Genomic DNA, 17,611 nt, shown 5'->3' with positions numbered 1-17,611 from the left:
TGACAGAAAAACTGTTACACGGTCTAAAATTCTGTTACGTAAAGCTTCCACCTAAGGCTTTTAGATGTCTTTATCTTTTTGATTGTTTAACACCGTCTTTTATCATTGCAGTCAGAATTTCATGAAAAAGATACTTTTTATATCTTCAATCATGTTGACATAAAAATATATTACCATGTTGTGGAAAACGAAGCTCTGGGAGCAAGACTGGTTGCTGCTAAACTTGAACCAAAAAGGTTAGTACTCAGAAGTAACTTGTCATCAAACAGTGGTCCATCCCAAGGTACTTGCTTTCATTTGGGGACCTGTTGCTAGTCAGAAATGTTTTCAGATATGTCACCTGTAGATTAGCTTTCCTGTTCATTGATGTAGTCTAATGTAGGACAGTCTAACATAATTTTGTTCTGAATTCGATAGATCTTTGTGCACTGTTTCCTGTTTGGGCCAAAAAAAAGATAAAATAAAACCTGGAAGTGGTATGTGTTCAGTGAAGTAACCCTCATTTCCCTACTGAGGAACATTTTGTCTTGTGACGGAATAGGCCACCAGTGCCTGAGGCAGGAGTAATCGGAGTGCGACATTTGATGTCTTCAGCAATCAGGATTTGAATGGAATGATTTCACAAATATACTCGTCATTTGTTCTGGTGTCTGTGTGGCTTTTGCACAACTGATGTCTGTTTTATTATTTCTTAGCATCTTGTCTTTCCTTTCTCTTGTATTCTTGGTATAACTGAGCTTGTTGCATTGTTGGTCCAGCATCATGATGAAAGTGTTTTTTTCTGACAAAAGTTAGTAATTCTGTTGTAACTTTCTGAGTGTTTTGGAGGTTCTTGGCAGTACTCAGACTTCTTTAATTTTTGGTGCTCTGCTTTAGAGACTGTGCTCTCTCTAGTTTTCTTGTTAGAAGAGACAACTGTTGTTTAAAAAGTTCAAGTATCAAAAAGTCTTGTGCTTATGGTACATTTCTTATGAGTTCTGAAACTTATGAGGCATTAAGAACAGTTTTTATATTTAAGGGAAGAATCCTGGATGAAATTGATGCTTGTGTAAGATGAATGAATTATTTCTTAAGAGTGTTGTCAGTGAAGCAGCTTTCATTCTGTGTTTTTTCTTCCTGCAGTTACAAGCATACTCATCCAGACAACCCTGATTGCTCAGGAGTACCTATGGATATAAGTAATAAGGCTAATGGAGAAGTCAAAATTGCTTACACATACTCAGTTTCTTTTGAAGTGAGTACTAAGTTTTCTGTAGTAGTTACCTCGTAAAATCGTGTATTAATACTCTGAATTATAAAGATGGACAACTAAGATTATCTCAGAATAGTAAATTTGTGGTTTTAAAACTTTATTTGAACTGGAATGTCAGAGGTGGCTTGGGATTTAACCACATGCTTTACAATTTTGCATACCATCGCCCACACACTGAATGTGAAATGCATATGTGTTTTTTAAAAGAATCACACTTTCCATGTTTACCTAGGTTGTCTGGTAGTTAATTTTTCAATCCAAGCTCTAAGTCTGAGAAATTGTGTGTTTCAGCAAATTTGTGTTGTAGGTAGCTTGAAGCTGATCATTTTCTGCTCTCCTGCTACAAAAGCTTTCTTCTCTTCAGGGTCTTCCTCCCATGGAAATTTGCAAAAGAGTAGGAAGCTGGTATTCTTTGTTCCGCTACTCTCTATTTAAAGACAGAGGAACAGTGTATCAGGCAACTGTAGGGAGCAGTGATACCTGAATATGTCTCATTCTGGTGACGAGCAAGAGATTTTTTTTTTTTTTTTTTTTTTTTAAATGGAGTTTGCTGGACAAACTGTTTCCCAAAGTTTCCCACTCTTTCCCAAACTGTTTCCCTATTAGTCTAAGCCTCAAAATGCAAGTGACTCGCTAAAAAGAGTGCAGGTTATAACTAACTGGATTTCTTGACTCTCTGTGTATGTATTGAAGGGATAGCTCACACACAGCAGTTCATATTTTCAACTTCAATTCTGTGATTCTTCTGGATATGAAGAGTCTAAGCCTTTTTTTTTTTTTTTTGTCGTTAACAGACTTTAATCAGAATCTTGGCAATTAATAGATTAAAAAATAGCAATAGGGCCATTTTTAATTTTGTTTAACCTTTTTCTTATTCTGATTGCAAGGCCAGTGGTGTCTTTCAAAATGATAGGCCATTGTCATATCAAGGCTGTTCATATATCTATCTTAATTCTAGATTTATAGCCTGCTGTAGAATTCAGTTCAACTGTGGTGAAATGGAGACTAGATAGTTGATCTTTAAAGTTAGTTGGAGGGTAGCATTGAGTTAGGGTGTGGGACCCACTGCCACTGTCATTAGAAGTACGCAATAAAGCACTGGTCTTCTAATATCATTATATCACCATGCTGTCTTAGGCATGAACCCCTTTTATCTCGTATAAGCTGTTATAGCAGTGTTTGAAGAATTGCCATGATAGTTCTTTACTCTAGTAATGTACTGGATTACATGGTAGAGTTCAAAATACAATAAATAGTATAAGAAAAATATTCAGGAGGGGTTATATTATGTATGAGTAATAACTATATTTTGAGAAATTATATCAGTTATGATGCTGAAATTAATTTGTATACTGAAACAAGTACTTCTGGAAACCTGTGAGAAGTTAGTATTTAAGAATGACCTTAGCTTCATGCTATTATATTGTTTATCTTAAAAAAAAAAAAAAAAAAAAAAAAAAAAAGACATGCCCAGCTATGCATGTGTTACTGTCCTGTGCACAATGTTACATCAGTTGGAGGTTGTTTTCTAAAATTCCATCGGGTTGGCAGATCAGGTCATCTCAGGAAAACAGAAAAAAGGCAGTGTAGGTATGCGGAAAAATGCGATTCTGTCCTAGAATTGTTGATACTGGTTTAGAAACCTGTTGCTTGCGTTGAGACATAATTTTATTACCTCAGTGAACTAGATAGTTGGCTAAATTTTTTAACCTGCTGTTTTTTATATTTTCAAAAACTGGCTTTACTGGAAAGCACTCTTGCTTTTGTATGTTCTAAATTACTAAAATAACATCCTGTCAGAAAAACACCTAGCCATTTTTATTAATGGATACTAGCGCTTATGGTTTGTTTAATAGCAATCTTCAGGTTGATCAGCACTGTTTATTCCTTTTTTCATGTTTACTCTGCAAAATAAAACAAAGAAATGCTCTTTTTGAAGTGTTTCTGATCAATGAATGTTCAGTCTGAATAAGTATAATCAGCTGAAATGCATGAAGGAATAATTTGTTTCCTTCTACTAACAACGTAAGTTTTGTAGTATTGTCTCGCCACCTGTCTTGCAGTATAAGCTGAATGTAATTGGCTTGGTAGTTGGTATTGAAACAAGGTTGCGTCAAAGCAAAGGATAATTCGGACAGAGCACTACCTAAAAAGTGGAACGTTATGCTGGAGACTATATAGCAGAGCTTAGTTTCTCAGTGTCTGTGGTGTTGACTTACACACTAAAAAATGCATGTTCTTCGTTATTCTGCTTGTCGTTTGAATTCCACATGAAATAATGTAATTCTTGAAGGGAGGAAGCACAATTAAATTAATCTGATATACCTTTATGTCCTAAGAAGACATGGGTGCTCAATACTATTCAGAAAATACTTTGGTTTAGATTCTATGGTCAAATCTTAGGTTTGTTTTAGGTAGTTGTTATTAAACTATTCCCCTTAAGGCATGCAAAATTAAATTTGTAATTTCTCATGAGATTTAAGATTGCTTTGCATGAACATCAACTTGTAAATTTAAGTTGGATACTGACTGTATCTGAAACTGATGTGTTTACTGTTTCAGGAAGAAAAAAATATAAGGTGGGCATCAAGATGGGATTATATTTTGGAATCCATGCCTCACACTCACATTCAATGGTTTAGGTGAGAAGAAAGTTTGTCTTCAAGTGTACTGTACTGAAGTGTTCACATTGCAATTTGAATGATGATTTTTTTAATTTTTTTTTTTTTTTTAAATTCAGTATTATGAATTCCTTGGTGATTGTCCTCTTTCTGTCTGGAATGGTAGCTATGATTATGTTGAGGACACTGCATAAAGACATTGCAAGATATAATCAGATGGATTCCACTGTAAGTCTGAAATGTACCTCCTAAAATTTATTTGGAATGTAATTTTTTTCAGCTAAATGTATTTCTGTAATAGGCTATTTAAATGGCAATCTACTGTATTAAAATAGGTGTATTTTCCTTTACAGGAAGATGCTCAAGAAGAATTTGGCTGGAAACTGGTTCATGGTGATATTTTCAGGCCCCCAAGAAAAGGAATGCTGTTGTCTGTTTTTCTAGGCTCTGGCACACAGATCTTAATAATGACTTTTGTTACCCTGTGTAAGTAATAAAGTGGGGAGGAGTTAGCTGAGTACAGATGATCTTTCACTGCTAATCGCAAGGTACTAGTAAAAGTAGCAGTATAGTTTTTGTCTAGAAATTTCTTAAAAGTCTAAGATTAGAAACAGCTGAGCTGATATAGTAGACATGCAACTTAGTATACACAGATTTTAAGATAACTGATATACTGGCTTTAAGTCAAATGTATAACTACTTTCCAAAATTATGCATCTCTGCTTCACAGTTTTTGCTTGCCTGGGATTTTTGTCACCTGCTAACCGGGGAGCTCTAATGACCTGTGCTGTAGTTTTGTGGGTACTGCTTGGAACTCCAGCCGGTTATGTTGCTGCCAGATTCTACAAATGTGAGTAAAAGTTATTTAGAATGACAGGGCTTAAGTTCGTTAAAGTAAATTATCATCACAGAACTGAATTTTATTTTCCAGTACTGTTTGTAGTTTCCCTCAGGGCAAGATGGAGAAATGTACTTACCGTTACAACAGAAAACACATACAGAACACGGACGTGGTTACATTGGTTTTGATGCGATCATGCCTAAAGACCCTGAATTGCTCTTGCTACTATGTATTTATGGAATTGGAAAGCAAATTCCATTTTACTAATACTAAGCTCATTACATCAGACAGTTTTTGTACTTCTGTCTCCTACAGTTGGGGGCTGATGTTAACTTGCATTTAGTTTTAGCCATCAATGTTGCTTGGTAACACTTCCCCCCCCCCCCCCCCCCCCCCCCCCAATCATGAACCTCTATTCTTGCACGCCTGAGATTTGTCACCTCTTTTTAGCTAGTTCCTAGGTCTTTGGTAGTTCCTAGGTCTTTGGGAGAATGGTGCTTATCAGACTGTGGCAGGGGCATAGGGGGAAGGATTATTAGGTGTTCTGTAGTTGTAGAAATCAACCCAGTGGTGTTTGGGCACCTGAGAGTAGTTAGTTGATACTATTTTCCTTAACTGATCCCAGCTAGCTATTGTTTCAAGGCCTGCCTACCAACCTTAAAGTGTTTGCCCCTCTACCCTCTGGTTTATTGTAAGGTGAAAATGCCATTCCGCATAATACAGCTTGTTTTAATTACCTTACTCAAGGTACAAGACTCTTTATGACTGAGTGAGCTGGATCTTTTGGACTATTTTAGTTCTGAACATAAAGGACTAGAGGAGTTTATTTCTGAACTTCAACCTGGCAAATTGGAGTTCTTTCTTCTAACCGTTTTGTAATTTTCATGTGGGGAGAACCACTGGGTTGTATTTTTGTAGGGAGTTTTTCCACAGTGGTAGTGATGTGATAGTGAACTGTTCCCTGTCCTTCCCTTCGAGCCAATTAGACCTAAATGGAAGGAGACTTTAGGACTAAGAGCATAATTGGGGACAGAATTATTGTTTATATCATGCTGTATATTATGAGTTTTGAAGGATATCTTGAAGTGTATCGATGGTAAATTCAATCCAGTATCTTTGGTGGAGAGGTAGCTAATAATAATTACATTTCATATTATACTTATTGAGAATCATTTAGTTGATACTTGAATACTGTGTTTAACTGCTAAGAGAGTGAGTGACTAATCCAGAGATATTCTTGTTATAACACGAGGTGGTCCATACCCTGTATAGAGCATGTAAACATGAATGTTTCTCCTTATAGTACACAAATAAAGTAATGTGAGACATAAACCAAAATGCAACTGAAATGGATATCCATTTTTAAAAGTGGGGTTTGGGTTGGGTTGGTTTTTTTTTTTTCAACATTGCATTTAAAAAGTGAAACCTGAGTTGAAATTAAATGGTTAATCTTAATAACCGGTGCCATGTTCTACCAAGATTTTATGAAGAAATAGCAACTTAATTAAAATCACTCTAACCATAATCGCTTCTGACTCTTGAAGTAAAGAAGCATGTCATTATGGCAGTGCTCAGATGAAATTGTCAGCTTCACTGAATTCCAGCAGGATATTTTCATTTGAAAGTGTGCGGACTATAATTTTTATCAGCGTAGTGCAAATTCATAAAGATTTTCGTAATAAAGCTATCTTTGGTCTTTTGGTATCACCACTGCTTAATGCTGTTAAGACTCAAGAGAGCATCACAACTTCCTGTAAGTGCATTAGTCCTGACTTTCTTGTAAGATTCTTAGACAAGAATTATTTAAAGAAAACTGTTAAGCTTGCTTTTCACATATTTATATATGTTTTCCTGCTGAAACCTGCAGTCAAATGCTAGAAAGCTTAAATGTCTTAATCACTCCAGGTTTAAACTGTTTTTTAAAGACTTAAAAGTACTGCAAATCTGCTTCTTCCTTTTAACAGATTAAGTGGTCAGAAACCCAGTTTATTTAGTTGGAATACTTTTCTTGACCTTGGTCTGAGGCTTTGCTTTGAAGCTCTGTGATTAAGCAATATGATGAGGGAGCTCAGTTTTATTACTAAAGATTTAGTTTACTGTTTTAAACTTGGGCATGATAGCACATTATTTGAGTATTTGCAAACTAAGTATAACAGGTAAATGGACTGGAAAATTAATAGTTCTGAGCTTAATGCATGTTTTGATGACTGTCAAATGTTTTAATACAGCATTTGGAGGTGAGAAATGGAAAACAAATGTCCTGCTGACATCATTCCTTTGCCCTGGGTAAGTTGAGAATATCGCCATGATTAAAAGAATTAAATTGCGCTTCTCTGACATGCATAGCTAATTTTTAAGTTTCAGCTATACAAGTAAATCTTATTACATCGTCCCTTTATTCCAGAAGCTACAAAAATACCACAGTGCTTTTGACAAAGATGAATATGTTAATGGCATATCATCCTTAGATTTTTTTTTTTAGTAAGCTTTTGTTTACTCTCACCGCATGAAAAGGTTGATTAAGAAAGAGTATTATGGTAGTACTAAGTTTTAGACAGGCACACTTTTTCATCGCTTTCTTTTACTCTAGCCTGTTTCTGTAACCACACTGTAGTTGGTCTTATATGGTGTCATATACTGTATAACCACTGTGATAAATTTTTCTACTTAATCACAGCAAGCAGTCTTACCCTGAAGTGTAGTTAAGACAAGCATATATTTGAAATTGCTTAGTTGGAACGTCAGCTCCTGCTGGAGTTCAGTCCCACTAGATTAAGAAAGAATTGCTTGTTTGACCTCTTCATTTTGATATTTTGTGTGTGTCATTTCATTTTAAGAGATTTTCACTGAAATCTTAATACAGTGCTATTGTTTTGTTAACGTTAAATATTAAGGAGTATTTCTGTGCTTTGTGTGTTATGTCTTTTTCAGAATTGTATTTGCAGATTTTTTTATCATGAACCTCATTCTCTGGGGAGAAGGCTCTTCAGCAGCTATTCCGTTTGGTACTTTGGTTGCTATTTTGGCACTCTGGTTTTGCATATCTGTACCGCTGACGTTTATTGGTGCCTATTTTGGTTTTAAGAAAAACGTAAGTGTTTTTGAGAAATTGTTTTGTACACACATACACACACACACACACACACACACATATATATATATTTTTCACTGTGTAGACTATGACTGAGGTAGCACCTAAGCTAGTTGCATTGTCAGCTCCAGTCCTGTTCGGTTACTTTAGAGCTGCATTAGATATCCAATCTTGGGATTCCAGGACATTGATATTCAGTCTGTTGGTGATGGTGATAATTCTCCGCAACAATTAGGGTTATCGTTGTATTTAATTGAGTGACTGCACGAGATAAAGCAGTGATTTGGGCTTTCTTTATTTTAATTAGCATCTCTTCCATTACTAAAAAATTTAGTTGACCCAGCCAAGCATAAGGGAAAGCAACTTCCACGTTTCTGGTTTTCCCCCATGTTTTTTGTTCCTGTCTGCCCTCTACACTGAGTCTTTAGAAGGATATTTTCTGATCAAATTGCTAGAGATCTTGTGAAATCTCTTTGCATAAATGTTCTGTAGATGGTTATCACTGCTTGGCAGACGTTAATTGGGATTGACTCCTAAACTGGCCAATTTTACTTATTTATATGAGGGCTCTTCGTGACACTGGTGACCAAACCTTCTTAAATAGTGAAATCGGTTCTTCCATTATTGCTTAAAAAGTGGTTTGCTGTGCCCCACAAACTTAAAGATCTATGAGTTCAGATATTTTTGTGGTTTTTTCCTGTATAGGAATCCAGAGTTCCAGCTCTCTGTAGCTCTCATGGAATACCTTCAGAGAATATTAAGTGTCTTAGAAGGCGCTTTTAAAGTTGATTGTAGTTACCCGGTTTTTGTAACCAGAACTCAGTGGGTTTTTTCTGATAATCAGGTTGAAATTCCAGCGACCCCCCCTGCATTGTACAGAGGCAGTTCCTTTAATAAAGGAGGATTTGATAAACTATACGGCAATGTGACAGGTGTCACAAATATATTAAAATCAAATCAGAAAGCAAGTACCTAGCAAGCATCTATTGATGCTCTTGATGTAATCTTTACGAAAGGGGAAAGATGGCAAAGTATGCATTTATTTGGCTTAAATTTTTTCTCCCACCATGCTGATCTATGTATGCCTCTTCAGTTAGGATTTAATTGCCAGATTGAATCCTCTCAGTTTGTAAGTTTACCCTAATGTGATTCTTGGAGTCAATCCTGAAAAACAACATACAGGGATTTTTAGAAGGGGAAAGCAAGAGTCTGCACCACCACCACCCCCCCAGCTGAAAAGTGAGAAATCAGCTCAGGCTCTGTAACAGATCATAGATAGGTAATCATAAAAAGGGAAGTCCAAAATACCTGTTGCTATGTTTTTGGTAAGAGCTGTCTTTTAGCTCGTTTGCCTAGCAAATGTCGGTAGCTAGGCTGGTAGCGAAAGCAGATGTAGTGGTAGCTGGGTGTGCACATGCCACCACTCATTTCCGAAAGAAAGCAAAAAGGTGGTGCTGTAGTTTGGCAAGTTATTTATTTAGCAATTTCTTATTTTTGTTTAAAGGCTATTGAACACCCTGTTCGCACAAATCAAATTCCTCGTCAGATTCCTGAGCAATCATTCTATACAAAGCCATTACCTGGCATTATCATGGGAGGGATTCTGCCTTTTGGATGTATCTTTATACAGTTGTTCTTTATTCTCAATAGTATTTGGTAAGTTAACCACGATCTGTTTGAATTTTCTCTGTCGTAAAAGGTGGTAATTTCTTTGTGAAAGTTTTTCTTCAAGATGCTTTGACTGATTTTTGGTGATGCAGGGTTACCAGGTACTGGTTCAGTAAAAATTTAAATGTTAACATATTTTTAATGTTTTGTGGTTTAGAAGATATTCAGTGCCTGTTTTGCTTGTTGAGGTGTGTAGAGAAGTGGCTGTGATATGCTTAGCAATTTACAGCTGACCTACAATATTCAAATAGCTAGTTTTCTCATGCTATTCCTCTGACTTCATGTGGAAGTGGCTCTGAAGCTGACATACGGCATATAACTTGAGAATAGTAAGTATGTTAAAATTGTCTTGAGGTTTTTTCGTAGTTGTTGAGCTAGGAAAGTATTACTACCCTTGGGAGAAAAAATAAACAAGAACAAATTTTGTGAAATCTTTATAAAGGCACCAGAGAGTGATTCTTTTAAAAAATAAAGCACTGAAGACTAGTCCAGTGTAAGTGAATTCTGATGTGAGCTCATAGCACGCTGACAAACTAATCTACTGTGAGGGATTTGTCTTCCTTCTGGCACAATTTAGTTATTGGGTCTTGTTAAACTGTTTCTGAACCTTGAATAGGTGCCTCTACCCAACGTAGACAGCTACAGCATTTGACATATCTTGTTATTTTGCAGCTCTGCCCCTTTGATTGAAATGCGAGGTGAAATCCAAGTTCTGCTGAAGTCAGTGGAAGAGGTCACGCTGACTTCACTGGAACTGTAATTTCACTCATTATGTCTAGGCAGTTCTTTCCCTAAAATCCCAAACAGGACCATGCTTTCGGCTTGCTTTCTCGCTGTTTTCAGACTGAGCTGCTGAGGCTCCTATTCTTCAGTTAGAAAACAAATTACCCAATTGTATGGCCATACAACTGATAGTACCTCAGTAGGAAGGGGAATACTTAAGGTGAAGGTGATATTACTGCATATGAAGAAATAATATTAGCACAGTGTCCATTTAAATATTTTTTTTTAAACTCCCTTTTATAGGTCTCACCAGATGTATTACATGTTTGGCTTCCTGTTTCTGGTATTCATTATTTTGGTTATTACATGTTCTGAGGCCACAATATTGCTCTGCTACTTCCATCTATGTGCAGAGGTAAGAAATATTCTTCAGTATTCATACCTGATATTGTTTTTAAGGATGCTTCCAAAAATTTTTCAGGCTTTGTAATTGGAAATAAGTATTCCAGAATTCAACATAAACACCGTTACTAGATGTCCTTAAATCATGTCTTAGAAAGTGAAGCAGAAGTGAAGCAGGCTACTTTTGGCAAAACTCGTAACAAATATTAAAACCCTGCACCGAGTACCACTAAGTCAGATATCTCATCTTTAGAGCCTTAACTCCCTGTTTTCTGAAGATGCTAAACTACTCCATGAACTTTGTTCAATCAGTGTGCGTTTTTGCACATGCCCAACCTTGGGGGCGGGGGAGAACCAGTCTCTGTGGCTGGCAATAGTAGGTCTGGCTTATTTGGGTCTTCAGATTTTTGCTTATTTGATATTGATCTTTAGGTTTCTTATCTGTAATTGCAAATGGTGTAATTAACGCAGTATTGATTATATATGTTTTTTTCCTGTAGATAAAAACTATAAAAACTCACTTTTTGATAAAGTAATAATAGAAAAAGTAGCTCTGCATTCAGTAATAGGATCAGCGCGTTAGAGGTATATGGAATATTACTCATACATATTTTTTTTCCCACCCCTTCTAGGACTATCACTGGCAGTGGCGTTCATTTCTCACTAGTGGTTTCACTGCAGTTTATTTCCTAATATATGCAATACATTATTTTTTTTCTAAACTGCAAATCACAGGAACGGCTAGCACCATTTTATATTTTGGTTATACCATGATTATGGTTTTGATCTTCTTCCTTTTCACAGGTAAGTATATTGAACCTTAATTTTAAATGTTGAGTCTACCTTTAGCTTTGCACAGTAGAATCCTTGGCAAAACTTATCTTGATACAGGATCATAAATTTGTATATAAGTCTTTTATTCCCCCCCCCCCCCCCCCCCCCCCCGGTAGTTGTGTAATGTTTTCCAATTCTCTGATCACAAATTTTAGTGAAAGAGATTAAGTGAGGATGAGGCAAAACTACTGCTAATTTGAGGTGTGGCTTGTAATTAGATCTTCAAATATGACGCTTTTAAATGTGATAAATACTTCTCCAGATTTCATTCCTGTGTTAGTCGTGTGACAAACTCAATTTTTTAAATTAGTTGTCTTTGGAGAAACACACTTCAAATCACACACAGTCAAGTCTAAAGTTACAGTGTCAACTAAGGAAAAAAATGCAACTTTTGTGGAATAGGGGGAAGGAAGAGAGAGGAGTGAAAGTTGACAGAGAATACTCCCCCCCCCCCGTATTTGTTCTCTTCCGGAACTTCTTTACCTTCTTTCCCAATTGCATTGAAGTGGCAGGGGAAGCAGACAGAACTTCTTAACCATTTTTAATGTAGTCATGTCAGAACCTTGTCATCTTTATTGTGAGCTTTTGGAAAAGCACCTGTCTTCGGTGCTGCACTTCAATTTCCTCTTCAGTAAGTGAGATGAGATGACAAAATCTTCCTTTGTCATCTTCAGCACTAAAAAGGAATCTTCGGTCAGACACACTTACGCCTTGTTTGGGGTGAAGGAATGGCAGTGAAAGATGCAAGAAGTGTCCTTTCAAACTCTCATGCAAGAAGGCAGCAACCACCGACTCCCCAAAAATCTTAAAAATAATGAATTCTGTTCCAGCAGAATGTAATCAGTCTTTGTGGACCTTACCCTACAGAGCAGTATTTTTGAAAGTTATTTTGAACGGATCGATGCTTTAAATGATTTCAAGCTCTATGTTTTTGAAGAAGTTTAATGATTCCTAAGGCTTTGATATGGATTTATGTATACAGCTATAAAGGCTGTATTTTGAGGCCTGCTGGAACACAAATGGCTTGTCATCAGAGCTTTTAATACAGATCTCACTATAACTGTAAGCAGAATTTTCATTTCCACTTAATGTAGGAGAACAAAAAAAAAAATCTAGTGGGAGAAGAACTGACATTTGAGAATGGTGTTCATTTTAAGAGTAATTGAACATTAATTTCAAAGACATTGCCGCTTCAGCTTAGGAAATATTGAAGCAGTTTGTGCACCTCGACTGAATGCAGATGATGATGAACAGGAGCAAGAGCCTGCAAGGAGTTTCTTGAGTCATTGCCTGTTAAAAGGAGGGAATGGGAATGGGACTTACATACGTTACATAATCTCTTTGAAAAGTCATCAAGCTGTGTTCCAAAAGTGGTTACTTTTATCTACCATCCTTTTTAAATCAGTCAAATGTGTTTTGGTGTTGCTTGCAGATGTTTTGTAAGTTACACATCATCTCTACTTATATTTTGGGTACTGGTTAGCAAGTCATTCTGAATGCGTAGATCAGAGATTCTGCCTCCCTTTCTCGCTCCGTCTTATTTCTTGCCCTGCCTTTCTCTTAACCTTTATTTGTGATCTGGGTTTACTAATAGAACTAAAGAATTACATTGAACTAAATTGAATTTACATTGAACTAAAGAATTTAAGAATGCATGGTTGTTCAACTAGAAATGAATGTGTACTGCTGTATGTAGATCAATTTTAAATGCGGTGCAAACTTACGAAGTAGTGTGAAAAAATAATTAGGCCTTACACAAGTGTAAGGTCAATTAATTTAGTTTCACTAGCTTTTCCAATAGATATTCAGCATGTCTGCCTTCAATAGTAAACAGTTTTGGCCAAAACCAGAATTGTGTTTTGCCTGCCTCCTTTATTCAATCTGTTTACTTTGGGTGCATGCAGTAGTTCTGGAGTGCACACATTCAAGATGAAGGGCATTTACAGTAAATTTTCTATGCTGAGACTTGGCTTAACTGCTTTTCAGCACCTACGGTACCCATATGATTTCCATCTTTCGCCCTTATTCTTTAAAGTCAGTCATGTCACATCGTCTAAAGGCATTAAGATGTGTCCAGTGTATCTCCCTTTTCCTTTGCTCACGCGTTCACTTTCAATTGACCAGTTGGCTGTGCAGCGCCTGCCAGCAAATCTGGGGAGTCCTTTTCAGGGTAGGTTCACAAGCATGGAAAGAAGAGGTGGTTTACTCTGAGACTCCTTGAGATGCTTTCTGTGGTAGTCCTTCGTATCTAATTGGGACAGTGGAGATGTGAATTTTGCCGTGCGACTTGAACTAAGCTTTCAGAGTTTGGATGCTTTCGTTTCTTGAAATTTTCGGTTTCTATATTGAAATTAGGGGAGAATAGAGGTGAAGTTAACCAAACGGTTAGAACTTTGAAACATCATATGCTTAACGATTTTTTTTTATCTACTTCCCACAAGATTAAGTGCAAATTATCCTTTAATGTGAGGGAATAGTCCTTTTTTCTTAAGATTTAAGAATAATTTTGTCCATTCAGGTTGATGTGCATTCAAAAGTGGATATGTTCAGTTCTCTGAGATTTACTGAAGTGCTTTGAGATAAGGTTTTACAGAAAAAGTTAGAGGCAGGGTAAAGGGACAGGCCCTGCTTCTTAAACGAAAAAGCATATTAGCAATTTAGCAAAAACTGCTCCTAAAGGCAACTGACTTCCTGTGTCAGGATGATAAAGAAGCTAAAAAGAGAAAATCATAATTGTTGTATCAAAACTATTCTGCTGCTGCTTACTCATCTGTTAAAAATCGTCAGTATCAGGAAGGGTTTTGACGGTGCCCTGCTGCTATGTCAGTGTAACACATGCTTCAGGCACTTGCATCCATACTGCATTCCAGGTCATTGATCAGGCTCAGCAGGCAAAATACCGGGAGCTACATGACAAATCTTTGATTCACAGCTGGGACCACAACTACGTATCACAGTAAATGAGTCGGTTAAACATCAGTAGTTTAGCGAGCGTGAAGGAAAAGAAAAAAATTACCGTGGTATCGTTCATGGTTCCTTCCTTCTAAGCTTGTACAGTGAATGAGTTAGCACACAACTTTTGTTGTGCCTCTTATCAGATCTAAAATAAAGGCAATTTTTTTTCTTTAAAGAACCTACTTGGCTCTTGCATCAGGCTATGATTTTAGAAAAGGTACTCAGGCAAAAATCAGATAATCTTCAGGGCTTTTTTCCTGACCTAGTTTTTGTGGGAAACGAAGGTTCCTGTAACAGGTGTTCTGAGCTGCTGTTCAGTCCATTATCGTTCTGATTGAGGCTGCATTTTGAAGTAATCCAGTTAGATTAACAAAGCCCAACTATATTAACTACTTTGCATTCAAAAGAATATTTCTGTTCAAAACTTCTGTTGGAGTTTCACAAAGAGAAGGGATGCAGCTATTTTTGTTCAGCTAAAAGGATTATAAGTTACCAGGGAAACAGTCTTCGTCCTTAAATTTCAGTTCAAGTTTGCTTACATCTTTTGACTGCCTTAAGTATTTCAGAAGTGTTTATTTTTAAGGTATGTAACACATTTTCAATAGGAAGTACAAGTTGTGTAGTAACTACGCTATGGTTTGAAATTCGTGTTAACTTGATTTACGCAGAAATAAAGGTAGTGCTCTAATTTTCCAAGACCTTAACGTGTAACTAAGAAATGGGGACTCCTTTTGATGCTGTCAATCTAATTGATTTATTAAATATAATAGCAATATTCTGACCAGCTGAGCAGATCAGGTAGAGTGTGAGTGACTAGTCACTGAAGAAGGGTGAAGTGGAGCAGTGTGAAGGAGTTGGACTGGGAAATAATGAAACAACAAAGAACAAATATGTAGGAAGAGAAATAACACAGAAACATCTTAAAACGAGAGTCTTCCATGTGATCAGCTCTATGATTGTGAAAATAATGAGATACTTTGTATAGTAGTTGATGCCTATAAAGACCAGGTACAGTCTGTAACTTTCCATTAGCTGATCTGATGGATGTACTGAAGACTAAAGAGAGCAGATTGCATAATTAGGCAATTAAATTATTTACAATATTGTACGTATGTCCTGATTTATGAACTACAGATAGAAATTGATGCCTCCTGTGTCAGTTTTCCTGATGTTAACTTCTTTCTGTTTGTTTGTTGTTGTTTTTTTAGGTACAATTGGATTCTTTGCATGCTTTTGGTTTGTAACCAAAATATACAGCGTGGTGAAAGTTGACTGAAGAAAGCAATGCAAAGAATTAACACGGAAGAGGTTTAATCTTCATTAACATAACTTAAAGACCTGGTCTAGTTGATGAACTTGAGCTTTATCAGAAGTATTGGCTTCCTATTCTTTGAGAATGATACTGAATATGCAGCTACTTTTTCCACTAACACGTTTGTATTGTGACTTAACCTGTTTTCATTCAGATCTAAATGAAGATCAGAGTTACGATATTTATGCATTTGTAAATACGACTATACTTTAAAAGAAACGTTCAATTCTAACGGCAGAGTAGAAGTTGGCTGTATTACACAACTTAATGATACTTCTGATCAAAGTACAACTGTAAATAGGTTTTTCTAGCTTGGTAGTTGGGATGAATTATTTTTCTTTGAGGGAAATGAGAACTTTTTATTATGCTAACTTTGAAGGATGACTCTAAAGAAGTGTTGCTTTTAGTTTGGATGTGATTTTTATTTTTTACTGGTGTTACGTCCATAAATATTCTGATTTCTGTGACTTCATTAGTTTTGGTGTTCTTGGCCTTTTAAACGATGTGCCTCTGAGTCCTTGAATTTATAAATTCATAATCTAATAAATATTGTAAAAATGTCTTCAGTGGCTTATTACATATTATAAGTTCATAAAAATGTGTAAATACAATTATATTGAAGATGGATGCTTAAAGATTGCATAGAGTATTTTATGGCATTTTCTATGGTTTAATGTATATTGACACACCCTTAGATCTGCCGGAAATGTTATTTGTGCTACATGGCAATAACACGGAAATGTGATTGTGGCGCATGAGAATTAAATTATACACACATTTAACGAACCACTCTACAGCATTAATCCAGTCCTTAACCCAGATACGTTTTCAGAGATTGCTATGGAATTGTCAGTATGTTGAGAAGATCTTATAACGCATGAGTCAGCATTCCCTGCTGATCTTGCTTTTAGATCTCGATGATGCATATTCTATAAGGCAACTGTTGCTGATTGTACTTAATGTAGGTTAAAAAATAAAAGAAAATTACTGGTTTTGCCTTATATTAAGAGACTAGTGACGATTTTGGACGACTAGCGTTAAACCTATATTTGCTTTTTTTGAAAATGGAGTATTTTGTTCATGGCAATTTTGGTAATTTTAGACTCGTAATGCAATTTGGCTTTTGGCATGTTTTCACAAGCCTGATAAAATTTTATTTAAAATGAAACTTCATGTACCGATTGCCGTTCATAAGGTTGGGGTTTTTTATTCTTACCGGTTTACCTTTCTAAAAGACCTTAACCTAATGATGCTTGAATATTGAACCCAATAAAAATATCTTTGGTTAAGGTAACTTGTCATTATTAACCTCCTAAAAGTTGGCACGTAAAAAGGCTTCAGGTGACATTTCCTCCACAGCCCCTCCCAGATGAACCACACCACTCTCGTGCTCTGCCTATCCCCAACCACAGCTCTGTTCAGACGTTGTGGACAGGTTTGTTCTTGTGCCCCTCCCCACATGCAGTCGCTAGGAAATGCTGATTTCAGATAAATCTTCCATGTTTTACGTTGAAAACAGGAAAAGGGTGAGTGTGGTAAGCGTTTGTTCTTTACTAATGCAGTGAGCTGTAGTGTGACTCTTGATTTAAACTTTAAAAAGTATAAAATTGAATATTCTTAATATCCCTGGTTTTGTGATCACCTACTGTGTGTATAGTCACTGCTCAAAATCATCAATAGTTATTACACAAATGGGAATGCTTAGTTTGAGAAACATGAATCAGTTGTCTGTTATTCAAATATGAATATAATAGGTGCTCAAGAATTTCAGTGTAGAGGTACGAAAACAGATTTTTGTGATGTATTTACGACTGCTGTTTAAAACCCAGATTAACAGAAGCGAGATAGATGTAGCCATGTGGTTTGTATATGGGTTTGAAACTGATGGGTGTATTTCCCTTTTGCATTTCCC

The 17,611-nt window shown here is 36.3% G+C and overlaps 1 protein-coding gene across 1 annotated transcript in view; it reads left to right on the top strand.

Annotated features, from left to right (window-relative positions):
• The window catches only part of TM9SF2 (transmembrane 9 superfamily member 2), a 29,356-nt gene extending 12,368 nt beyond the window's left edge, over positions 1–16,988 (top strand). Inside the window, exons 6-17 of the mRNA XM_076361653.1 lie at positions 112–236; positions 1,123–1,234; positions 3,815–3,894; positions 3,993–4,101; positions 4,227–4,359; positions 4,604–4,723; positions 6,943–7,000; positions 7,646–7,805; positions 9,310–9,461; positions 10,500–10,611; positions 11,231–11,402; positions 15,596–16,988. Coding sequence (XP_076217768.1) covers positions 112–236; positions 1,123–1,234; positions 3,815–3,894; positions 3,993–4,101; positions 4,227–4,359; positions 4,604–4,723; positions 6,943–7,000; positions 7,646–7,805; positions 9,310–9,461; positions 10,500–10,611; positions 11,231–11,402; positions 15,596–15,663 — 1,401 coding nt within the window. The 3' untranslated portion in view covers positions 15,664–16,988. The remainder of the gene's footprint in view (positions 1–111; positions 237–1,122; positions 1,235–3,814; positions 3,895–3,992; positions 4,102–4,226; positions 4,360–4,603; positions 4,724–6,942; positions 7,001–7,645; positions 7,806–9,309; positions 9,462–10,499; positions 10,612–11,230; positions 11,403–15,595) is intronic.
• The last annotated feature ends 623 nt before the right edge of the window (positions 16,989–17,611 follow it).

The sequence above is a fragment of the Aptenodytes patagonicus genome, chromosome 1 (genome assembly GCF_965638725.1).
Source record: "Aptenodytes patagonicus chromosome 1, bAptPat1.pri.cur, whole genome shotgun sequence".
NCBI lineage: Eukaryota > Metazoa > Chordata > Aves > Sphenisciformes > Spheniscidae > Aptenodytes > Aptenodytes patagonicus.
The sequence above is the reverse complement of the archived record's forward strand: the minus strand, read 5'-3'. Positions and strand labels throughout refer to the sequence as shown.